General features: G+C 43.8%; 1 protein-coding gene across 1 annotated transcript in view; it reads left to right on the top strand.

The window, feature by feature from the left end:
- Positions 1 to 26063, top strand: part of LOC128719668 (uncharacterized) — a 73902-nt gene that overhangs the window by 45521 nt on the left and 2318 nt on the right. Inside the window, exons 3-8 of the mRNA XM_053813332.1 lie at positions 12269 to 12416; positions 12494 to 12694; positions 12795 to 13388; positions 13501 to 13665; positions 18270 to 18365; positions 19047 to 19176. Coding sequence (XP_053669307.1) covers positions 12269 to 12416; positions 12494 to 12694; positions 12795 to 13388; positions 13501 to 13665; positions 18270 to 18365; positions 19047 to 19176 — 1334 coding nt within the window. The remainder of the gene's footprint in view (positions 1 to 12268; positions 12417 to 12493; positions 12695 to 12794; positions 13389 to 13500; positions 13666 to 18269; positions 18366 to 19046; positions 19177 to 26063) is intronic.

Raw genomic sequence — 26063 nt, 5'->3', positions numbered from 1 at the left:
GCCGGTTTTGCTTTTTTGCGGAACCGTCGGCACCAGCGCGCAAGAGACCGCACACTCCAAGCCCGATTCCTGGTCCCGCTCGCACGCTCTTTCCCTCTCTCTCGCTTTGCTGTGGCTGGCTGGGGCACACCGCAACGGCGCTAACGCGCTCGCGGGGGCTCACCACACCAAGAGCGCAACGCTAATCTGACTGCGCACCACGCGATCCGAGCGCTTCAGCTGTCAGTCCCGAGCCGATCGTCCGCGGGCCCGGCAGTAACTTGGCAACCGAGAAAGCGCCAAAAAAAAAAAGAGAAGGAAACGAAACAGCGCACGGACAGCCGCCCGCAACCAAGAAACAAAACGAAAAGAAACTGCCAAAAACATCAAGCACAAGCAAACAAACCATCACCACCCAACCTTTGTGTGTGTGTAATTTTTTTTTTCAAACGGGGAGGGCTTTTTCAAGTACAACACCACTGTGACAAAATCGACCACCATCTACCACCCTCCCCCGTCGTGGCGCCCTTCCTCCTCCGCCCCCCACCGTCCCAAAAAGCCGGGGACACCCTTTTTCCGTCGCTTGAATCGTGTGTGCGTGCGTGCGTGTGTGTGATCGGCGGGAAGGCGCGCGGAGCAACCAAAAAAAATTGGCAAAATCCGGAGACACCGACATCATATTGCAAAACCGCGCATTGCCTGCCGACTAAAATTGGTCACAAAGTCCCCCCCGGCTCGGCTAAGCCAAAAAAAATAAAAGGGAAAAGCCCTCTGTTCAGTTGTGTGTGTGTGAGTCGTTGTGTATGTGCGTGTGAACGTGCGTGAGATTAGTTGTTTTTTTTTTTGTTGCTATAAAAATTTTAATTAAGTTACTTGAAACAGTGGTTGTGCGGCCGTTAAAGTAGTAACACGAAAAAAAAGTCCCTCCCCGGGAGGGTTGTTGTACACAACAGCAACAACAACAGCAAAATCGGGCGCGAATTGTTTCGTTCTTCCGCATCCCTTTCCTCCTCCTCCTTCCCCTCCTTCCCAACCCAGTTTCCTTGCCCATCAATATTCCTACCAGCACGCTCCGAAACAGTTGCATCCCCCGTCCAGTTTCTTCCTGCCGGCGCAATGCGGCACGTGGTGGTGATGTAAAACGCCTAACAGGCAGAAGCGGAAGAAGAAACAGTGTGATCCTCGCCACCTCGCCGCCCACCAACAGCAACAGCAACAACAACAACAACAACAATACTCTACATCACCAACAAACAGCCAACAAGTCAACCAGAAAAGCAGAATTCCACCGACAACAAGAAGCGGTTTACGGATTATTGACACCCATTGTCGAGGCCCTCCATACCGTAGCTACTGCTTCCAGGTGTGAAGAAAGATAAAGGATTGCTTTTATTTTGATTTTTTGCACGCCCCTTCTCCATCCGTCCCACCGAACAAAGTGTTTTTCTCCCCGAACAAAAGGTGTCCTGTGTGGTGTCGGGTGTTAGGTTGTCTTCGGAAGGGGGAAGGGTGACAAGGTGAGGAGGGGACAGGATCGTCTAAAGGTGTGGGTCACTAAAGAGGAAAGTTTGTTCTATATTCTTTTGTTTTTTTTTTCCCGTTATGTTTTGTTAATTCCTGTAACACTTTTGATGGGAGCTCAAATGGGATTTTTATCTTCACTTCATTTGTTGGCAGGATTCAACGCTGTGGACCCTCACACTCAGTACGAATCGTTTGCTGTTTGTGTTTGCACGTGTTTTTTTTTGTTCTGTGGCATAAAGTCGAAAAGCACAGATTAAGATTTTGATCTGCGTGTATTAAGATATCATCCTGCGTGAGTGAGCAACCCTGTATTATTAGCATTTTATCGAAGAACAGTTTTGTTCAAAACGCTAAAAAGCAGATCCTCTTGGACGAAAAAAATGCTGTTCCTATTCACTTAAACTAGATGAAGGTGTAATTAATTGGCAAAAGTATCCTTCATTAGTTTTAGAAGAAAAAAACCGATTTATTGCTAGTTTTAAGTGCCCCTGTTTTGCCAATTCCTCCAGACGATACCTCAGTGTGTGGGTGCGAGCGTATTTTGGTGTTTTTTTTTTTCGTGTGTGCAAGTAAACGCACATCGTAGGAAATGCATTTTGTGCCCGTTTGTGCGTGTGCGTAAACGAATGACTAAATACATGCGTATTCACGCCAATTTTTTGTATCCAATCTAACGGGAGAGAATGAAAAAGAAGAAACATGTGTTAGTATATATGGAACGTCAACATTACATTGTCATTCCTTAGTATCTCATCTCGCACCCACACGCACTTGAATGCGCCGGTGTCTGACAGTTTGACAGATGGTCTCAAAGGGCCCCGACAAAAATACTGTTAAAATGGTTAATTGTTTAAAAAGGGTATTATTTCTCAAATCACACTCATTCCAGTGTTACATATGTGTTCGCAAATAATAGTTTAATAGTGCGTTGTTTTGCTACTCGAAAACGGCTTGACAGGCGATCTTCTTTTTATTTTCAATCACCTTCCGGTTGTGTTGTGTGCTTTTATTGCTCCATTTAAACGTTTAGAGGAAGGTTTGGGACACACCTTCGACTTCTTTCGCCAATGTTCGAGGAAAACACCGCAAAACAAATCGTATCCAAACACACACACACACACAGTAAGAAAAGGCGATTCTGCGTAGGGCTATAGATCGCTGTCGAACGAACTTTTGTTAAAAGCAACACCCGGAAAAAGAATTAAATAAAAACGCAAAATTCCTAGCCCGGCCTTGCCAATTCGGTGTGTGTGCCCTGTGCTCCCGATTTGTGTGTACCTTTTTTTTTTTGCTTCTATTCATTGCCCCCTTCCAAGTAGGAGGGAGCATGGAAGAGGGAGAGAGGGAGAGTGAGCAATAAAAGAGAGAGAAGCAAAAGTGAGTTGCGCATTTTCTAACGGTAACGTAGCGGTCAAAAATTTAACTTTGCGTATTATACATACACCTCGCGAGTGGTTCAAACTGTGTTATGTGTTTTTTTTTTTTTTTCGTTATTTCAATTTTAATGCGTGAAAGTGAGAGATAGAGCAAGAGAGCGAGAGGAGGGTTTTTGGCCGAGAGTGATCAGAAATGAAATGGCTTGGGGGAAGGGACAGGAGATCCGCAGCTCCGCCAAGATTCAAGGCACAGTGGTGTGCCTTTTTTTGGCACTCGCGAATATTTGGCCCTCTCCCCTTCCGTCCCTTGCACGAATTCATCTGTTGCGTGTGTCTGTGAGATGGTTGTAAAACTTTTGCCATTTGGGTAAGCCGCCGTGTGTGCGCCGTGATCGTGTTTTTCTTCTTCCGTGTGTTTAGCTTCTAAAACTTGAACCCAAATCTTCCTGTTTCGCCAATATTACATTTTTCGGCCATGTTTTTTTTGTTGTTGTTCACCGCTTACACGGTTTTTACACGATCGCGTGTTTTATATACTGAGCATATATTTTTTTTTATTGTTGACATTTTGCTATTTGGGCAGGGAAAATTATTAATCGATTGCATAAGGAAATGGTTAATGTGCAAATACTAAATTAGTTTTGTTTTAGTCAACACAATACATGCAGACCCATAAATGACAGGTGCGTTTGACAACGTGATAGGAAAGAAGTAGAAGACGGGAGAAAAAGTGTGACAGCAAGGGTAATTCGTGATTGTTTCGTACATTTTGCAGTAATTTTGCAGACATGATAAAGTAAAACCCTTTTTTTGGCGTCAATTCCCGCACCTACTGAATTACACACACACACATACACAAACTAACGTTCACATAATCACGCTAAACACGAAGAAGGGTGAAATGGGAATGAGAGGTGTTGCTTTCCCCTGTGATTAGAAGCGTGCGCGTCCGCGCGGCATTTAGCCGGATTGTGTTACATTTTTGTTTGGTTTGTTTGTTGGTTAAACACTGTTTCTAGTGCAGGCAATATTTGTTACGGATGCCATCCAGAATGTAACCGCGTGAAAAAGGATTTTTGTTTTGCTGCCGATACATTTGTGACCTGGTTGTGCGTGTGTGCGTGTGTGAAGTGACCCAAGGGGGTTAGACATGTGGGTGTGTGGGAGGTGATGCAAAATAAAATAGAGAAGGCAAACAAAACAAAACCGTGTGTAATGTGTCCTCAAATTTGTCGACACTCGAATGCGCCCCACCCCGTTCAGTTTCGTCTTCCGCCGCATCCCCCTTTCCCCCTGACATCATCTTCAATCAAACAGAGCGCCAAATTTGTTGTGCGTGTGTGTGTGCATGTAGTGTGGCTCGCTATCGAAAAAAAAATCAAATGTGTATGCAACCGCGGGCAAGAATGTTTGAACCACACCACACATGCACACGCGCGTTCGCATACGTAGGCAAACGGTGGAAAGAGTGTTTTTCGGGGCTAGTTTTGGTCTGTTACTGGGAAGTAGGGGAGGGGAGCGAGACCAGGCGAGGGGGCGATCTCCACAATCAAATATTGCAACCCATCTTTTCTATCTGCATCATCATGAGAGCGCGCGCGTGGCGCGAAAATGATGTCGTCGTCCCCCACGTGAGAGCGGAATGAGCGAGAGACAGGGAGAGACCGAGAGAGAAAGAAAGAGAAACAGAGAAGTCGCAAAAAAAGGGCACGCGGGTTGCGTTCCGCTGGTCAGAGGGGGTGGGGGGTGAGATTTGCAAATCTCAGCCGAAGGAGAGCCCGCTACTACTTGTGCGAGAGAAGTGTGTGTGTGTGAGGAAGAGGGGAAAGGGGAGGGGGAAGGATCAGTATGGATGTGTGCGGTGGGGGCGAGAAGGGGAAAATGGGGTTGCAAAACATGTTGGCACCCCTAAAACTGCACTGCAAATTCACCGTTAGAGAAGAGAGAGAGAGAGAGAGAGGAGAGTGAGTGAGAAAAACCGGGGAGCAACGAGTGAGTGAGAGAGATAAAGGGGAGCTCAAACTATGTGTTTTTTTTTTAATTTAAACCGGCAAAATCAAGTTTTGTCGCGCAATGATGTGGATTTTATTTTTTCCCATTTAAATAGTTGTTGCTGCCCGCTAAAATAGTTGATGACGAAGAGGAACAACGATAAGGGGAAAAGAAATACGCACACACACACGTGCGCGTACATGTGGTGCGCATGTTTAATCCGATCTAACTATGCTGCCCGGAGGGAGCATAAACCGCCGTAAATGCGCGGCTTATGAAGGGTTTTGGGCGATGAGCACCACGCACACGCGAAATTACAGCAAACACTCAATAATTGAGTACGCCAACGTGAGTGCCATGTGCGCGCTTGTGTATGCGCCACACGGGATTGGCTTTTCGCCGTGCGTGTAAAGGGGTTGAGGGGGGGGAAGGGAAAGGTGTGGGAGGTTTATTGGAAACGAGAGAAAGGTTTGATCACGGGATGATTTTGTGCGTATGTGTGTGTGTGTGTGTCTGTGTTTTTTTTCTTCTTTGATTGTTGCGATTCTTTTGCGCGACTTCCACGAGTGAAGCGAAGGGATCAAGGACGGTCACTCGCCGAAACAAACTCGCGCTGGTTTTGTTTTGCTCTTTCCCCATTGCGAATGCTTGTTGTTGTGTGTGTGTGTGTGAGAAGGAGAACAATTGTGTTGATAAAGGGGGAGGGGGGATTCAAAATTTGGGCACTTTTGGTCGACTCTTTTTTAAATGTTGCTGTTATTGCTGCTCCCTTCAACCCTCTCTTTCTTTACTTTTCTAATCTTTGAGCGCAACCCAAACCGGCTCTCATTCTCACCACAACTCACCGTCGGTTTCTCGGATTCGGACGTGAGAGATTTGTGCGAGTTTGTGCGGCGGGTGAGAGGTTAGAGCGGATTTGCCAAAAAAATTGGCGCATACGATTAAAAATCACACCCCAAATCTTGCGACCGTGCGTGCGTGTGTGTGTGTGTGTGTGCGATCAAATGAAGCATCACTCCCTCCCCATCCACCACTCCTAATATCCCTTTCCCTTCACCCCTTCCTGTAAGTCCACCCCTTGAAAAAAAAAACATGAGTTACGTGAACGTCGTTCCATATGCCACACTAGTTTCATCTTCTCAACTTACACCCCTCCTCGACCATCCCAACATTACCCCCCCTTGCCCTTCCACCCCACTTGTGCTAGGAAAATAATACCAAGATGTAAAAGTCGCGCTAGGGCACTAATAATAATAAATAAAGTTCCATCGTCAAATGTGAATCAACCCCCTCTCTCCCCCACCCCTCCTCCACACAGAGCAAACACGCACACAGATACACACGTGACGCAAGCCAGAAAAGGCGGGAAGGGGGTTGTGTTTGTCGCCCGGAATGTCGCCAAAATTTAATTCCGCCAATATTCGTGAAAGAAGCGCGCGCGCGCGCACACACATTCACTCGCGCCTGCGTCCACAAAGGTTGACCCTCTCTCGGTCTCTCTCTTTGTGTGAGTTAATGTTACCCCCCCCCCTTCTATGGGGGATGCTCTCCTTCCCTCCCAAAAAAAAGGTGGTGACGGGTGTGTGTGTGCACAGTTTTTCGCCTACTCCTCCCTACTTCTCCCCCACCAACCCTCCGGCGGGTTTGTGTTGTTGTTTCCCTCAAGGCGGGGGGTGAAGTGCACCCTTTCATTTATTTTTTGCGCATGCCATATTAGTCCAATGGTGGGGGGTGGGTTTGCTTGTGCAAAAAAAAAGGGCAAGCGTTGGAGGGTTAGAATGTTCTATTTTAAAAATCACCAAACCATCAGCCGCAACGGATGACGGCGCGCGCGATCCACGGACGTATCGAGGCGGGAGAGCAAGTCGTTTTGCGATTTCTCATCTGCCCTGGAACTTGCCAGGGGGGAGGTTATGGTAAAATAATGCTTCATGGAACCAATGGAAAAAAGGGAACGGTTGAGGGTGGTTCAGGAAGAAGGATGAACAAGCATTTAATATGGAGATTTGAAATCCCCCCCCCCCCCAACCTTTGTCGCACACACTGCTAAGAGCCTGATGTGGAACTGTGTGACGTTGAGGCCAGTCCGGAAGGATCGAATGATGATCATTCAGAATGTAGTCATGATTAGGAATTCTGCTGGAATCACTGCAAATTGTGACATTTTCGAGCAAATAATTTCAAAATACTTCAAGCAAGTTTCACTTATGGTAGGATATTGTTCGCTAATGTATTACGCACTTTGGTCATAAAGTTCCTTGAGAGGTTCTGGACATACATGGAAATCAGAAAATCTGCCATCATTAGGCACAAATGATGCTAATTCTAATGTATATCTGATGTAAAGGTGATTTTCTAAACAATTTGAAACAAAAACTGGAATATAGTTCAATAATTACTGGAGTTCGTATGGAATACAAATGTAAAATTCCACATATTAGCTCCACAACTTACAAAATGTATGCGAATAAATGAAAAGTGGCACTAGTCAGAATGACAGCTGTGGTAATTCTAACGTTAAAACTTCAAGAACTTTTAGTGCTTATTTCCTTCTGTGCTACGAGCATCCTTACATCTAGATTTGCAATCGTTACCGAGGAGATGTCCAAGGTTCTGAAGTACACTAGTATAATAGCGATTTGTGAAGAATTCTGGTATGGGATATTGATATATTTGAGCATAAGGAATTTGTAGCATCTAAAGTATGCGAAAGAATGCCTCCAAACGTCAAGGTGCATGGTGTCATATAGATCCATATATCCCTATACCTATATTCGATACCATTTCGACGAGAAGGAGTTGATTTAATGACCTGTTAGTATAGACAATTTTAAGATTCAAGGTTGGATACTCTGTCCTTTGTCAGGATGTAGTTCCGTCATACGCAGGAGTTACAGCTCTGCGACCCAACTTCGGATAAACGAAGTCAAGCATCAGGCTAGATGTAGCAAACCAAGAATTCCTGAGATAAAAGTCCCACCCAAAGTGAGATAGAAGTTCCAAAAGTGTAGACGTTGGACTTGATCCTGGATACTTTTCGATATCTTGTCGGGGGTAGCTTCATGAATTAGATCAATATCTCACGCCTATAGAAGCGGATGGTGTATTCCAGACCACATTTGTAGACAGATCACTATTGCATGAGCAACTTCATGAATTGGATCAATATCTCACACATTTCCCGTTTAGAAGCGGGCCCTACTTGCGTGTTCCAAACACATCTGTAGACAGATCATGATTGAAACCTCAACCATTTATTTCGTTTAAAGCGAACCCTGTAGTTTGCTTTGAACTTTCGGCAACTCTTACGCCATTTTCCCTGTTGGAAAAATTCTCATGTAGCACATTGAACAAGTAGGTGCACAAACCGTGCAAAAAATAGGTCACACAAATGTCTGAGTCCCGCCAAAGAGGATATTAAGTTGGTTGTTGCTGGAAACCCTTTAACCGGTAGTGCGCGGGGGGTTGGTGCGAGATCGTGTAAAGTGGTTCAAAACGTTCGATTTAATTCTACCAATCCAACCGGATTACATCCTTCTTGTAGCAGAGGTGAGCGTGAGCGTGTGTTTTATCGATGGCCGGTTTAAGTTTAAAAGCATTTTATTATAAGCCTTTGCTGCCCCCCCCCTCGACACACAAGCCAGTGATGGAAAAAGGGCAAAGTGTCATAGAAATCGGTTTTGGAACTTTTATCTGATCGGACCGGTGAAAGCATGCAGTTTTTGTTGTTGTTGTTCGTGTGGTTTGTGGATACAATTTTTCGGTGACCACGGTGGGAGTAAAAGGGAGTTTTAATATTTTGCAACGCAAATTCGCTTTGGAAAGAAGCGTTTGCGGCGGATATAAATCGGATGTTTTTGTGTCATCTTCCTCTTTAAATAACGCGACACTTATTTTCTCTCTGTCCCGGGGCAGGAAAAATTTACACAAAAGTAGGGTTAGGTGTGTGTGTATGATAAATCTGCCAATAATAAAAAAAAGCACACGCGCGCACCACAACTCCACAACGATATAGCACGTGCATATGTGTGCCAGAGTGTGCGCTCGTGTGTGTGTGTGTGCGTCTTTTCATCTCTTTTTTTTCTATTAAACCCAAACCAAAAAAAGTAGTCCCACTTGGGCGCAAAGGTTAGGAAAAGACAAACTGGTTTTCGGGGTTGCAATCAAATTTAATGTTAATAATATGTAAATATTTGCAAATTTCTAATTCCGTGCTGTTATTGATGGCGATTTTTGCCAGCGCCGATTTTTTCTTTGTACCGTCGTTCACCACCAGTGGTAGTTTTATTATAATACCTTTCGTATACATATATATATGCAGGTTGAGGGTTTTTTTGTTTGTTTGCTGTCTCAACATATTTCGGATCGAAATCTTCTTTTTCTCCTCCATTTTCGTTGGTTTTTTCTGGGGGATGTGGTGGTGGTTTGCTGCGTTTTGGAGGTTTCCAATATGTTGATTTAATAAAACAACCAGTAGAGAGAACACACTCGCTTTTTTTCATTTAGCCTATTGGCGCAAGTTTCAAATGTCCAACTCCACCCCTCTCCCGCCCGATTGCCCATTTGCGGCACTCCTTCGCTCGGGGATGGGTGTTTTGCATTGGAGTTTTATTTGATTTTGGAGAAATATTTTCGAAAGGGATTTTTGGTTGATCTCAGGTCGGCGATGTTTACGGCCGTTGTATTTCTTCGTCTTTTTTTTTGTGTGTGTGTTCCTCCGTTGCTATTGTTGTTACTTGTTTTTTCCGCGTATGACATTCCGATGTGCCAGTTTTGCTGTTGCCGTTGTCGCATTTGGTGACATTTAGGTCCTTTAGGCGGTGTAGGCGCATGGCCGGGGTATTCTGCCAAGATAAGAAAGGGGGGACTTATTTTTGGGGTCCGGATGGGGGGGAAGGGAAAGTGCTTTTGCTGGGTGACACTTTATTCATTTGGCCAATTTTTAATCAGTGAATCATCTATTAGATCGGTTGTCTTTTTTTTTAAGGCTGATACTAACGTGTGAGGAGATCCCTCTTATGGGGGTCGTCTATCTACGGTTTTGAAAACGACTTTTCCTCCCTTGTTTTCTGTATGCATCTGTGGCACCGTCCACTTTCACAACCCAAAAATGGAGCTCCTGTAGTCGTCCGAGATAGGAAGACACTAAATCCATAATAGATGTTGTTTATGGGCTGTGTGTGGGTTGTGGAAGAAGATGGCGGAATGTACCTTTTGGTTCGATAGATTCTGTAAACTCTTTGCTCTGGATGAATAAATAACAGACATTTCGATATGCCTTAACAGTAAGAAATAAAATTGCTCCCCCGCGGCAAAGGAGTAATACTGTAAAGGACTTCAACGCGAGTAAAGCAGGGTACTCAGCAAAAGATTCTTGAAAAAAGATTATATTTCACCTGTAAATATTGACAGAAGGTGTACATTTTTTTTCTTAATTGCACAGTGAAATACGATAGGACTCGTCGGATTTTTGGACGATATTTTTGGTCGGGCTCGGGATTGCTCGGACACATTGATCGCTATCGGTATCGCCCTCTACCGGAACAAATCGCTACTTCCCTTACGTTCAGGGGTGTCAAATTGCATAGACAGCATCCTGAGACAGCTTTCAAATTCTTCAATTTGAGTGACCTGAGTGACTCATCGATGAATATTTGAACATATTCGACAAATGTGTGGCCATTGCTATATACGTTCTTCAAATAATTACTTCAATTTCTCTTCGAGACTCTGATATTTGTAGACCTGGGTTAACGAAACTCACCTAATCGAACTATTCACAACGAACTGTTCACATAAAACTACCAAAGATCTTCAACAGAGTTACCTTGATGCTGTTTGTAGAATTATCACATAAAAGTTGTACCACAAAGACTAGTACTGACCTTCTAAAACTTAACAAAAAGATGCATTAAACCTACCTAAAAAATCTTCTTGAAATTAATATTTCGATGCGCCTTAGGTTTTATAGTAAGATGCTATAATTCTGCTAAACTGAATAATTTCATTTCGAAAAAGAGGATTCGTATGATGATTTGTTTTGCCAATATTGGGGCTAGTGCTGAGTGAATCTGATTCAGATGTATAAATCTGAATGAATCTCTGAACAGAATGAATCTGAATCTCTATTTTAAATATTTATTCTATGATTCTTTTCCCCTGCAAGTCCCCCTATTTTCTAATAGTTGTTTCCTGATTTTAATGACTCTTTACTAAAGATTCATCCGAATGACTCTTGTAAAAAGATTCATTAGGCACAGCACTAGTTAAGATTTCAAACAAATGCCCTTTACTGCCAGTATCCACTACCAAGAAAGACCCAATGAAATGAGCCAGTTAACAGTTCCGCGAACCGCATCGGCTTTTTCTGCACTTTCTGCTATGAAAGGGAAGAAATATGAGGTTCATATTGCTTTAATTGCCACAACCCCATGGTTCGCTCGAGTTGTGAAGAACGATTCAATTTGCGAACCATTTTCGGTCCATTCTCAAGCCGAATGTTTAGGGCCCCCCCTCCTCCTTCCCACTCTAAAACACCTGAGTTTTGGGGCGGATGGGACAAGAGGGTAAATTAAAGCGAAACACACAAATGTACACGTGAGAACAGTTTCTCGAGTTGGCGATAGAAATTTGCCATTTGATACGCATTATTTTGGTTTGCCGGGGTTTGCATTTTCTTCCCATGAATGCTTTCATTCTCCAGCGGTTTCCGAGCCGCAAGCCGGCCAAAGAGTCATCAACAAACGTGCGTGGGCCACCGGGAGTGGACGGATACAGTGAATGGTCGCTTATTAAGGTCGAAAACGTGAACCTTCTTCCCAAGAAGCGTGACCGGCCGCCTTATCACACTCTTCGAGCCCTTGCCGGGCGACACCGGGAGGGAAGAAGGAGATTACTTTTATTTTACGGTCTAAATACCAATTAAAGATATCCAGTGGACGGCGGTGGAGAGTTTGTATGGGAGCGACTTTCCAAAGCAAAAGAAGAAAAAAAAAGGCAAATCTCTAGTCGCATTGCAAAGTGGGCGCGAACTTTTGCTGGTCGGTGGTGATAGTCGCCGCTCAGTACAGATTAGTATTTTGGTTGTTGCTGTTTTACTTTTATCGACTAATTGTTGCGGGTTTTGCGTATTTCTCGGCTCCATCGTTCGGGCATCGTCTGATGTGGTGATATTTGCAACCCGCGCACACAGCAACTCGAATGCCCTGAGCGCGAGAAATAGAGCCCGGGTGGAGGAAAGGCACACCCACTCTCCCCCTGCCAGAAAGAAGGTGTTTTCTTTCGGCGACGGTTGTGAATTGCCAAAATTTGCGACGATGGGTCTCGGGTACTATGAGCGAATGCAATAATGTGTTTTCTTTTTCTTCCCCCCAAAACCCACCCATCCTCAATAACAGGAACAGCACCGACACCGGCATCATGGACCAGCAATACTGTCTGCGCTGGAACAATCATCAGTCTAATTTAACCACCGTGCTCACCACGCTGCTGCAAGATGAGAAACTGTGCGACGTCACGCTGGCCTGCGACAAAGGAATCGTTAAAGTAAATCACACCACACCGCCATTGTGCAGGGAATCCCTTTCAATATGCTAACGTCCGTCTCTTCACTTCATTCGCAGGCACACCAAGCCATTCTGTCCGCTTGCAGTCCGTACTTCGAGCAGATATTCGTCGAGAACAAGCATCCGCATCCGATCATCTACCTGCGGGATGTGGAGGTGAACGAGATGCGCGCCCTGCTCGACTTTATGTACCAGGGCGAGGTGAACGTGGGCCAGCACAATTTGCAAAACTTTCTCAAAACGGCCGAAAGTCTCAAGGTGGGTGTTGCGTGCAGAACTGTTCGGCTGTTCCAATAGCTAATCCGCATCCTTTGCACGTGCCTCCAACACGCACCTTTTGTTCGTTTAATATTTTTAGGTACGAGGACTAACCGAAAGTAGCGCTGACCGGTACTCGGCCGACGCGGACAAGCTACGCTCGGAGCGGATCCGGGACTCACGGGATGAGCGCGACGCCCTAACGCTACCAAACGCGTCCAACAACAATAACAACACGATCAGCAGTAACAACAACTCCCTGCATCATGGGCCGCTGCGCGACAAAGAGCTTAGCGAGCACGACCAGCTGGAGCGGCTCCAGCAGCAGCAGCACCAGCAAACGCACCAACAGCAGCAACAGCAGCAGCAGCAACAACACCAGCAGCAACAACACCAGCAGCAGCAACAGCAGCAACCGTCGCATCAGCAAACGACGCATCCAACGCACCACCACCATCATCACCAGCACGGCGGTTCCGGTGCAACGGTACAGCAACAGCAACCCTCCCGGAGTGCGAGCATCGATCTGATGCAGTCCGCCCTGGTGGACGATCGCGACTACCTGCCCGCGGAGGATCGCGAAATTAGCACGGTAGAGAATAAGAAGAAACGTAAAATGTCCACCACCTGTGATAACTCTTCGCCCTCGACGCCCTCCCTGATGAACGAACGGCAAGGAGGATATGAATCACAGGTGAGTCCACCGCCGGCGGGAGAAAAGGGGGGAGAGTTCTGCACACTACCGAAACACCACGTCTAACACTTGGTTTTTGTCCTATGTGATTTCCCCCTCCCCCCTTTTGCAGGCATCGTCACACAGTAGCTTCAAGCAGAGTCCCAAACCGGACGACGAGTTCAAGGTGAGCTCACCGGCACCGGTACATCCGCTGGCGGGCCATCCGCTGAGCGGCATCAAGCAGGAGCTGCCCGAACTACCAGTGCGCCATTCGCTGTCCTCCGACCTGATGCAGGTAGGTCCGACCGGTACCGGGCTTCATCCTTTTTTTTGCTCTTCATATCCCCCGCCCCCCATTCGGTTTGTCCCCGTGTCTCGTTACGGTTAGCGATTGTGCGCCCGTATGTGTTCTGTGTTTGACAAAAAAAATCGATCTCGCTGCTCGATCAGGGTTCGCTTTATATCTATGTGTACGCGTCCGCGCGTTTGTGTGAGTGTGTGTGCGTGTGTGTGGACGTCTATTGGGAGACAGTACAAGGTCTATGTTTACGTCCTCTGTTACGAATTTCCTTCGATCTTTTCATGTGTTTTAACATCTTACTGAAGTTGTATTTTCCCCCCCTATACCTGCATGATCCATTGGTGTACAACTTTAGAACCGCTGGAATCTATCTGAACTTAAGACCAGGTAGATTATGTGTGTAAACGTGAAAAATTGTTGGTAGAAAGGCTCCTTGCGAACTAGCTTTACATGTCACAGTTGATCTTGCGCTGCAAAAAATCGAATATTGGATACAATTGGTTATCAACCGTACATTCTACCTCATCTCGCCTTACCATGATAGTCTGACATTGAGGTGTGCAACACTGTGGTCTTATACTGTGTCATCTTCACCTTTAGTTGGCTAACAGTGGCCGCTGTCGAGTGTTGTGCGATCTACAGGTGAAGTGTGAACCTTCAAGTTGCGTTTATTCATGTTTCTGATAACGTAGTGATCAACCTTGGCAAGAGGCTCATCACATCCACGGATGTCTAGTTGCCGGACGTCCAATGTCTAAAGATGCCTCAAAAGCATCTCACTGCCTGAGGACGTTGGCAAAAGATCTATCTCACCCAGCGCATTCCCATTTAGTTGTCTTTAGTTGTCGAAGCAAACCGGGAACTATCCCCTGCTCCTTTAACATTAGTGCTCCATGGATGCATATATCCCCATTCCAAACTAATCTTTAGGTCTATCAACATCCGGTTGGGAACTTGAAAAGGAAAACTTTACGGATGGGGAGAGCTGTGGTGGGTTTGGGTAAGGAAAGGGAAGGTTGGTGGTGAAAAGGAGGTTAACTGGAGTAAGCGATAGAGCGAAAGCGAGAGAGAGAGAGAACGAGAGCGAAGGGACTGCAAATTAATACTACTGCTGCCTTATATAGGACAGCAGCTATATACGTGAAAGCATCTCTGTCGTCCGCTTTCTGTCTCTCTCTCCCTCTTATCCTTCCTTGCACATCCCTTATTCCCTGATCCCATTTCTCAGCCCAATCTTGGTCCCCGCTGCCATCCTTCATCCCCATTCCATTCCCACTATCGCCACCACCCCTCAAGCCCACCCCACGCACATTGCCAATCACGACAAGCAATAGAAAAAAAAGAGAGACATGCACTGACTCCTCCTTCCCTTCCTATTGTATTGACAGAAAAATGTTTGGGGAGACGAATCGAAAGCACAACCGTCTGCATCGATCATGTCAGCTTCACCGTCATCATCGGCTTCACCGGCGACGTCGACGGCGGCGGCGGCGACGGCCACAGCGATGGTGGCGGCTGCGGCTGCGGCGGCAACATGCACCGTCGTGCCGCCGCTCCCCACCATCACCACCAACACTACCACCGCTACTACCAGCTCCTCCGCCTCCCCGCTCTCTCCATCCCTTTCGCTTTCCGCCGTACTGCGTACCGGCGCCACCATCACTACCTCCTTTGCCGCTCCTTCCTCCTCAGCTGGCCCCTCTTCCACGCCATCCCCCGTGCGGCAAGTGTACGCAGCCGAGAGCGGCAGGGGCGAAGGAGGTGTTGGGACGTTAGGCAGAGGTGGAGGAACAGGAGCGTTGGGAGCAGTAGGTGGTGGCGCGGGGGGTGGAGGTGCTGGTGGGCACCGTCAGGTCGGGGCACTGTCGACACGGTATACGCAGCCGAAGCGCTCATTAATGCTCTCGAACGCCCTGCAGCTCGAACCGCCGGCAAAGCGGAGCGCATCGTCACCCGCCCAAGGAACGATAGCACCAGGCGAAGGAGTTGGAGCAGGCGTAGATGCAGGAGGAATTGGCGATGAGACGAATGCTGCTGCTGCAGCCGCCGCCGTCGCACTCGCCTTCGCGAACTGGCCGGGGGGCAAGTCCTGCCTGCAGCGCTATCTGCTAGCGCAAAAGGCTCAACTGACGGGTGGTGGTAGTGGTGTGGGTGACGTTGGTGTTGGTAATGCCGGTGAAGATGGCGGCGGTGATAGCGTCGAGGGTGGTGGCAAGGGTAATCTATTGGCAGGGATATCACACTCATCGTTGCTAGCCGCTGTTGAAGCCCTCCACAGTTCAGCCTGCACTAGAGCTGCCGATGGTGATGGTGGTGTTGGTGGCGATATCGGTAGTGGTAGTGGTAGTGCCATGCAGACCGAAGCCGACACGCAAACAGATGCATTCTTTGAGTCGGGATACACGATAACCACCGGTGGGGGTGGCAAAGCCACACCCATCTCACCATCCGCCTCCATTACGTATCGGAACACTGGTATCGGCACGAAACCTTACGGTGCGGGTGGTGTAGGCAAGATGGTTGCAGCAACTACCAGTTCGCGCAAGGGTGGCCGTTTTCGGTTGAACTGGCTCGACCAGTTCGAGTGGCTCAAGTACGATGAGGATAAGAACTATATGTTCTGCACGTACTGTCGCCGTTGGAGCGGCGACATACCGGACATTAGGACGTCATTTGCCGAGGGTAATTCGAACTTCCGGCTCGAGATCGTGAACCACCACGACAAGTGTAAGGCGCACCGGCTCTGCACCGAGCGGGAAGCGACGGAGGTGCGCCGGGCCACCACCAAGCCGAAACCGTCGGTCTGTGATAGTGGTGAGAAGTCGACTGCTACTACTGCTACTAATACTACTGATACTGCCGCTACCGTCGCTCCACCAGACGGTACCAGACCCTGACAATCACCATTCCGTCTTCACCAAATCCCCTTCCGCACACTACGCCAACCGGCATGCTTCGGTCGCACGCAGGGAAACAGCAAGGGAGATGGCCGCCATCTACAGCTCAGCTGCATAAAAGCACGCTGTGTAGGAGTGTCTGGGAAATGGGGATTCACATCGTGCGGTCCGGCTAGTGAACGCGCACCACCGTGCCAAGATTTCTACTGTACTAAATTAACAGTGGCCATATTTGAGGTTTTGTCATCCTCACAAAAAAACAAAAACTAGTGCAGCTTGCAAACGTACTACGACACACGCATGGAACGTCTACGAGTGAAATTTGATAACGATTTTTTTTTTCTTAGTTAAGCATATCGAATTACATGACACGTGGTGTCATTATACTAGGTGTTGTACTACTAGGTAGTGTTGTACCTCGAAGAAGAACTACTTGTCGCGCAAGGAAACAACAAGACGCACTTTTGAAAATAAATCTGAACTTTTGACAACTTCACCGTTGCGCAGCGTGTCAATTTCCTACGCGAACACACACATACGCTTTCGCCTGCTGTTTTTTTTTAAACCGGAGCAAAGAAGTTTTTTTCCGTTTGGAATCATCTCGAAAAAGGCACAGAGAGTTCGAGAAGTAGGGTTTGTGGTACGTGAAATGTGGGGGAAATATTCTGCCTGTCTGTGAAGCAAACTGAATCTTGTAAGACTTGGATGGCAAAATGACTGGGAGTAGTCATTTATAGGGCAGTTACTCTGCTCGTGCCTATAGACATCACAGAGTACACGAATTGGATGAGGTGACTGTTGTTCGTTTCCAGCTAGATTCCCTTCGGTTGGGCTCGAGACTAACGACGACTAATCCATGCTAATGCAATTTATAAGTAGAAAAATTAGATTGTCTAGGAGCCCCAGAACCTTTGTTGGAGAACCGGCACAGACACACAACACCCCCGGCAAAACTTACCGTCCTCTGAACTACCAACAGGTACGGGGACGTGCTGCGTTCGATAGTTGGCATTGAGGGCATATATAGACTGTTCATTCGCAGCTCATTATAAATGCATAATCTAATCCCTTTTTACCGGAGCGCAATCACATTAGCTGGTAGTGATATGGTGCTGGCAACTGGAGGCAGTACTTTTCGGAGATGCGTTGTTGTTAAAGGGAGTAGTCTCGGTATCTTCGGAAAAGCCAAGGGTGGTGTTACAGGCAGGGAGGATTTATGTCTGGACAGGCGATTTTCCTATTACGGTTGTAACTCAGCAGAACTGAAGGGGGCGCAAATTGATGTAATTATCCACTTGGACATTCGGACATTCCGTGTGTCCTGATCGATTCTGGTCCTATTTCTAGTCGTTGATGAGGAGGCGATGGAGAGGAACATTTCCAACTAGGATCTTCTGTGGGTTAGTTTATTACCAATCTTCTCTTGACGCATCCTCTCGGTTTCGCATATGAAAACTCTTCCAATCAATTACTACGAATTGATTCTTTGAACGCTGCGAGTCCCCGTGTGCTTGAATGTGTGTGGAGTGTAAGCGAGAATAATGTGCGCGCGTCTGTACGCAGTTACTAAAAAGAAGGACTCTACCGGAATGTTTTCTCTTTCTCTTTTTCTCTCTCCTTCCCATCCCCCACATACCCCTGCTTACCAAAACCTCGCCCCCGTTCCGTCCCCCACACACACCCCATCTATATTTCTTCCAGCCCCTCAAGTTGCCGCTGTATGCCGACGAGATGTCTGCGAGTATCGGGCTCGAACCGCACGCGCACCTCAACCATCTGCGCCACAAGTCGAAACATGTAACTAACGCGCACAAACACACACCAAACCTCCCGTTCTTTCCGCCACCCACAATCACTGATGCAAAAAACACACACTTTCATGCATACACTCAACACATACAGACAATTCCGTCCGAGTCCACAGTTGCTCTGCTGCTTCTCTAGTAAACCCATTAGGTCCTTTTAGAGGCGTTTTTTTTATTTTCACCCCTTTAGTTAAGGTTTATGTTTATGTTGGGTTGTTAGTAGACTTTTCCTTTCCGCTTTTGTTCTCAGTTGCTGCGTGTGTGCGCGTGTGTATGTGTGTGTGTGCCTGCCATTATGTCCAAGTTGGAATGATGGCTTCCGATTCAACAACGACACCTGGCGGGAATTCGCCGAACTCGTGTTATGGTGGGACTTGGGAAGGGAATAACCTGTGTGGGTGTCGTCGCGATGTGTGTATGTGTACTTCCGATAGAAAGGCCGCTTTTTTATCCCATACCATTCATTCATTCATCCTGGATTTCATTGCATTCCTTGTTGATTGTCCAACGTAGTCCAATACACATTAGTATAAACGAAGTTTGTCTTGTCTCAACTAATCGTTTTCGATCTTCTCTATTTCTTTTCCCCTCTCTGTCTCGCATCTATTTTCTCTCTCTCTTTCTCTCTATCTGTCCTTCTGTTGTTTTGTTTTGCAATTGCATCAATGCGCAGCCCATACCGATCAATCTGAATGCGGACGATATGAACAACATCCTAGCGCCCGGCAACATGGCGTCGCTCAACGAGAGCGGTGACAGTGATGCGCATCTGTCACATCCGGATCATCCAGACAATATCGATGGTGAGCGAACGAATTTCGATTATTTCTTATTGTTTTTTTATTATATTATTCTTCTTAATTTAATCTGCTACTCCTCTCTGTCTGTAATCTCCCTTCTTAGTATAATCCTTACGCTCTTGCGGCAACGTATACGTAAGCGGTACGATGCAGCACTAGGCTGCGTTGTGTACACGCGCTTATGTATGCGTTGACAATTGAATATATTTATAGGAACAATCTGTTTTTACATATTTTTTTATAAATTTTAAACTGCAAAAAAATACGATAAAAACTATCTTTTAACTTCGATGATTAATATTTTCCCTATGTTTTGTTCCTTTTTCGGAGACTGTTTGTAGTACCCTTTGTGAATCCCATATACTTATTATATATCTACATATATTTGCTCTTGTTAGTTTTGGTATCGTTTTGTTTTCGGCTCGAACGCTTCGATGTTTTTGTTTCTATTACTGTTTATTTTCCCCTCTTCATTTCCCTATTACTATTCCCATTTCTCTACACAAAAAGAAGAAAAAAATAACATATCGCACACACACACACACACATGCAAAAACTAGTCAATAGAACATACCCATTGGAACACACCAACACACGAACACTCCTCATCACATACATACACACACACACACACACACAGAAATATATGTTTTATTTAGTTGACGTTGCTCCATCATCTTCATTATTATTGCTACTACTTTTTACTATTACTACTACTACTGCCTACTACCACAACTACTACCTGTACTACTATTACTACTACCATTACCCCTTTACTTGTTGTATTTTAGTTACCGTTTTTGTTTTGTTTGCAAAATGTCTAGCAAATTGCTACACCATTTTTAGCCTTGCAATAACTATACCCTTCCCACCAACATCTCTCCACTTCCCTCTCCTTCCCTCGTAAGTTTGTGTTTACTGTTTTCTCTCCCTCTATTGTTACTTACCACCATCACCTACCTATTTTATGATTGTATTGTTCGGTTGTTCATATGCCTTTATCTTCTTTTTTGTATCTACTCTAGTTAACGTGTTCCGTAGTGTTGTTACTGTATATTTAGTAGAACTACAATATTTTCTGAAATACCGCTTTACTTCTAGTATATTGCGCGCTCTCTGTTTAGATATGACACGCATACCATTATGATCTTAGCTATTACATTTCCAATACTTCATCGTGGTTTATAAATATATTTGTATGTTTGTATCGCTCTCTTTCTCCTCCCACACCTGTTTATTCGCGACGCAACGTTTACGTTTATATTTACCACAATTTACTCTCCAAACACTATTTTCCCTGTTTCTCTCGCCCTGTATTTTATTATCAAACTTCCTTTTGTTTTTTCCCATTTTAATTTTTTTGTCTTAATTACCGTTTATTTTACTTATTTTTCATTCGTTTGCTCACTCACACACTTACATACGGTTTTCTGTCGCTATTAAAATGCTTGTAACCGAGCTGTAGAACTAAACGGTGAATGTTTTTTTTTAGTAGATTTCGTTATACATTTGTTTTGGTTTGTTTTTCTCTTTTGATTTGTGCTGTTTGTTTGTTTTTTTTTTTTACATTGCTACCATCTTTGTTTGTTTGCAAAATTTGCGTTGGCATTACTTTGAATTTCGGCGCGTCTTTTTGTTTTGTAAAGTTTTTCTTCCTACCCCTGCTCATGCACTTGCTTTATTTAGCTCTTTTGCTGTTTTATTTCTATTAAAAATGCTAATAATAGTGAAAGCAAGAGTGATTTCATTTTAAATATTATTCGCTTCAAACATGGATTTTTTTTTAATCATGTTTTGTTTCATCTATTATTTAATTTCTTCCTCACTATTTCTTAGTTTGACTTTTTTGTCATGTCCCCTCAACCATATTTGTTATTTTTTTCTGTTTTTTTTCATTTTAATGACATAATTCATCTGTTTACACGTGTACATACATGTCCGATTTTGTTCGATTTATCGTTTTCGAATTATCATAGTTTTGTTTCATGCTGATTGCTGCTCGCTTCACACTGTTTACGTTTGAATTATTTGTTTTTGTTTGGTAATACCCCGGTGCCGTTTTTCTGTTTTGCTGCCGAATCACATTTTTTCCTTGTTTTTTTTTGGGCATGTTTCAGTGGCGCGCCCAGTACCTCTGTGTGCTTCTCAGTATATTCCTGAACATTAATCGCGCAAGCGTAAAGCAAAACCTGCTGCGAAAATGTAGACATTTAGTATTATAGGTTCTTTATTTCATTTTGTTTTATCAACATTTACCTGCATTTTTTTTCATTTGTTAATCAATTGTTTGTTCCGTCATTTTGTTCTTTTTCGTGTTTAGTTCGTGGTTCTCTTTGTTTTTTTTATCACACTTGCTTTTTATTTCCTTTCGACATCTTCATTCGTATCAACGTTTTGTTTTCTTTCATACTTCAACCTTTAATCATCTCTATATTCTTACAAAACTTCTTTTATCTCTTATTCTTCCTCGCATTCTTATTCTTCTACTACTTCTACTTCTACTACTTCTACTTCTACTACTACTTCTTCTACTTCTACTTCCGTAAATTATATTTGAGTTCAGCGATCGTTTCAGAAAGGCAAAAAAGCGAAAAAGCGAAACAAAATGTAAATTTCTTACCACGGACAAAATCGTGCATATCTGCAGTAAAGGCTTGTTGTTTGATCATGCCTGTTTTGGGTGTACGCCATGTGCACGCGAGAGGACTCGTGATTGTCTAGACCTGGTTTTATATATAAACCTTACGTATATGTACCTATACACACACATATTTACATGAAAACGTGGGAGTGTGTATCGCTATGCAATTCAACCAAGTGAATGTGTTTCTTTGCTGCGAGTAAGTATTTTTGTTTACCGGTATACGATATTTATTTTCTGTTTTTGTTTCCACATCTCTACCTCTACGTATATGCGATGCGTACGTAATCCTCTCTACTATCCGCTTACATTCGCCTGCATACGTGTGTGCGTATATTGGCGCCCGGTTTGGTTCGTCCACTACTACCTGCCGTACGGTTAGTTGTTTTGGGTCGAACGCTACTAAGAGCGTTATCGATCCATTGGTCGAGAGAGTGATCTATCAGTGTTGAAGTGTTCGTCCATTTTGTAGCGCAGTACGGGACGGGTACTATCACTACTGAGAATTGCCTAGTCGAAGTGACTGAATTTACACGTCAGTTGGAAGTTGGCAGTAGTTAAAGGTGTTCATCAACTTGATAGTTGACAGTTCCAAAGCCCCTGAATGTATGCATGCATTGCAGCATCTTCGCTAACTAGTTCTGATGATAATTCACCGTTTGACAGCGAAAGAGAGCGATCGATAGAAAGAGAGACAGAAAGATATATATAGAGTTAAAGAGAGAGGAAGAGAAAGAGAGATAGAACTAAGTAATTCACATTAAGTGTAAATGTGCGTGAACACACATGGACATGAAATTAACGCATGTTTATGTGCATTTGCGGTAATCTACGGTTATATAAAAAATTCAATTTTAATGCGCCTTATTCGTGTGCTTTTCTCGACACTTTCCATCTCGTCGTGCTATTGATCCCCCTACTTCCAACAAATGAACTGCTTGTTCCAAACAATGTTCCCCTGGCTTTTCACGGATAATTTATTTCTAACCTTTCGTATCATTGCTCTACTTTTCTTATCTACTCTTGTCTGGTAAACCCCTTTCTTTCTATCTTCATGTTTAATTATTCTGTATGAACTTCTTTGTGTCCGTTTTTAATCCATTACACTTTCTCCTATCTCTTTGCTTTTGTTTCTAAAGTTTCCAGTTTTACTGATAAACAATATTACTAAGAGTTGTGATTGTGTGCACTGTTATGGATAAAGAGGAAACTCTTTTCAATTGTGACATTGGTTCTGCTCCCTTATGGTGGTTCCAAGCTGGACTTGTCGGTTTAATTTCCTGTTGTTGTTTCAAAACAATTCTTTTACGCTATGAATCAAGAACATATAAGCGGGGATGGAGAAGAGTGCGGAAACGGGGAACAACACAAACAATTATTGGCCTATTCTTCAGATGGGAGGTCCATTTGTAATAGCCATTTACATGCGGATGATTGAAACGTTTTGCTCACTTCTACGCCTATCTGAAACTGCAGTATATTCTATACAAAATTTCGGTTTACAACATACGAATAAGAGACTTAAGTCATAATATTCATTTTTGTAATAATGAAACAAAACATGACGTGGTAGCTCCTATTTTTTGCCATAAACGTTTGACCGGTTTCCTATCGTACGATGTTCTAAATTAAAATGTAAAACAAAAAACTTTCGTCAGTTACTTTTGTTTCAGTAAAAAATTTACATACCACTTCGTTTCCCGTAAAATCGTTCGTAAAACGTGTGTGCGCGCTGTCAATTGAACATTTGTTTTGTATTTTAAGGTGATTATGTGACAAATGGTTCTACAAAGCAACAGCAAGACATAAGAAATCGTGCAAAAAATTAAGAAAAGAGATATAAATAAATTAAAACTACCTACAAATGTTTAAAAAGAACAAGAGGTTGTGGCGAGAGAAGAAGAAATAGAAAATAATCAAATATAGAACATGGAAGAAGCAAAAAGAATAAACAAACCAACATTTAAAAGTAGTAACCAGCAATGCATAACACGATAAAAGGCTTGGAACAAGTTGTAAAAAACTACGGTAAACAAACAAACAAAAAGTTAATCTGAAAGTAGTACCAGGAAGGGTAAAACGGTTTAAAAGTATAAGAAAACAAAACAAATCAGAAAGGTAAAAAAAGCAAGCAGGAATCTTTAAACATGGCGACGGGTTTGTGCCATTCTTTTCTTTCTTTCCCAAACACTTCCCCCCTCGCCCCCCCACCCCTGAACTACAGTGTTGCCAGGTTTCGTTTTGTGAAAGTCGTACAGGAGATCCAAACAACTAAGTTCATTTCGGTTTTGTTTGCGCTCATCGTTCAGTCTCATTTTGTTTTTGTGTTTTGTATTGGCTTTAGTTGTCACATCATTTTTCGATAGTTTTTCTTCATAACCTTTGTTAGTGTGATGTTTTTTTTTTCTTCTGTTTCGTTTTGTTTTTCCTTTCTTTCGTTTAGTGTAGTTGTGCGCCATTTTTACCCTTCCCAAGCAAACAGTGTCGACTGTTTACGTTCGTTTAGTTTTAGTTGATTTTGTTATGTCTCACTTGTGTTTTCATATTCCCGTTTCTCCTTACCGATGCCTTCTAGCGTGTATTCAAAGTGTGTGCCAACTAGATATAGAACTTTTATAGCAGTACCCGTTGAATGTTCGTTCGTCCAATTGTGTTTAATCCCTTTGTTTTGACAGCTCAGTTTTTGGGTTTTATTTTCGTTGTTGTTGTGTTTTTTTTTGTTCCTAGTGCTTTTGTTGATTTTGTTACTAATTCCGTTAGCGTCATTTTTACTCTCGCTGTGTGCCTCATCCTACGCCGAATCATTATGCCGAATCAAGTAAAAAGAAAACACTTTTCGTGGTAGCGAATTCCATTCGTTAGTTTTAGTTTGTTTGATTTTATTTTTGGGTTTCTTTCCCTTACTAGAAAAGCATATTAGACTGGGTTACATGCCACTGAAATATTTTATTCCCTTTTCAAACCAGCGCTAGCCCACGATGTTAAAGTATCAAACCCAAAAACAAATCATGTGTAATATAGCTGTATTTTACTCTAGTGCAAACTGTGTCGTTTTCTAGTCGCTTGATGCGGTGCCGGATACGTTTTAGTTTGGTTTTTGTTTTCGTTTCCCATTGTTACCTCCTGGTTCATTTGCATCCTTATCTGTTCTTCTCACACTCATACAACACACGTATAATTTTTATCTCCGTTTTGTGCTCTTTTATTTCGTTTTCATCACGTTCACTCAGCAGTGTGCGTTTACTTTGGTTTCGACTCCATTTTGTTTTATTGAGAGAAGCAGCTCATACCGATGAAACACATACTTTGTGGGTGCCGTAGTGCTGGTGACGCACATGCTAGTACTCGCAATGTAGTGTGAATACTTAAGCGTCCGGACGGTTTCATGTTTTTGTGCAGCCTCACGGTTGCCATTTTGTTTTTCCCTGCATCAATTTCGTTGAGTTTCTTTCTAGTACATCTTATTATGTTTTGTTCTGGTTTTTTTTTCGTTGTTGTTTGCCGTTGTTGTTGTCCTTAGTTTATCACTCCCAACACTCTTCCCGCAACCGTCCTTCACCAATCCACCAACATCATGCTAAGTCGAGCTGCTATTTAGTTCTTATTTTAGTGTAATACGTTTTGCCCCAGTGTAAAGCGAAACTATATAGTGCAGTTTATATAAGAATAGCCTTTAAGTAACAACAACAACGCATAAATTTAGTGAATTAGAATAGTTCGATATGTTATCGTTTTCTTCCTTATATATATATATAATAGGCTCCGTTTCTGGATTGTGTTATTTTTGTTATTGGTGATCGACTTTGTTTTGAGTTCTTTTTAAACCTCCCACCTCACTCCCCCCCTCCCAAAAGGTTTTTGTTGGTTTCTTAGTATGTTTTCGTATATATTACATACACCAACACACACATACACACACTCACAACATACACTCGTACCGCCTTATGATTATGACGATGTGTTTCTAGGTTTTTTTTAGTTTATGATTTTCTATTGAACGTTTTACTGAGTGTTAGCGGCATATGTATTCCTTTGAATTCTTAGACAAACCAAACAAGTTAAGCAAATAATAATTACAATCAAACAAAAAAAAAACCCCAACAATAAAAATAAGACCACAAAATCGGTTGCAAAAGAAACAAGCAATATTAAAAAGAAAACAAACAAACAAAATATAATCATTTACTCCCCCTCCCCTTTACACATATGTATCTTCATTGCTAAATATTAGTCCCGCATATATTGAGTG

The sequence above is a fragment of the Anopheles marshallii genome, chromosome X (genome assembly GCF_943734725.1).
Source record: "Anopheles marshallii chromosome X, idAnoMarsDA_429_01, whole genome shotgun sequence".
Classification (NCBI taxonomy): domain Eukaryota; kingdom Metazoa; phylum Arthropoda; class Insecta; order Diptera; family Culicidae; genus Anopheles; species Anopheles marshallii.
The sequence above is the reverse complement of the archived record's forward strand: the minus strand, read 5'-3'. Positions and strand labels throughout refer to the sequence as shown.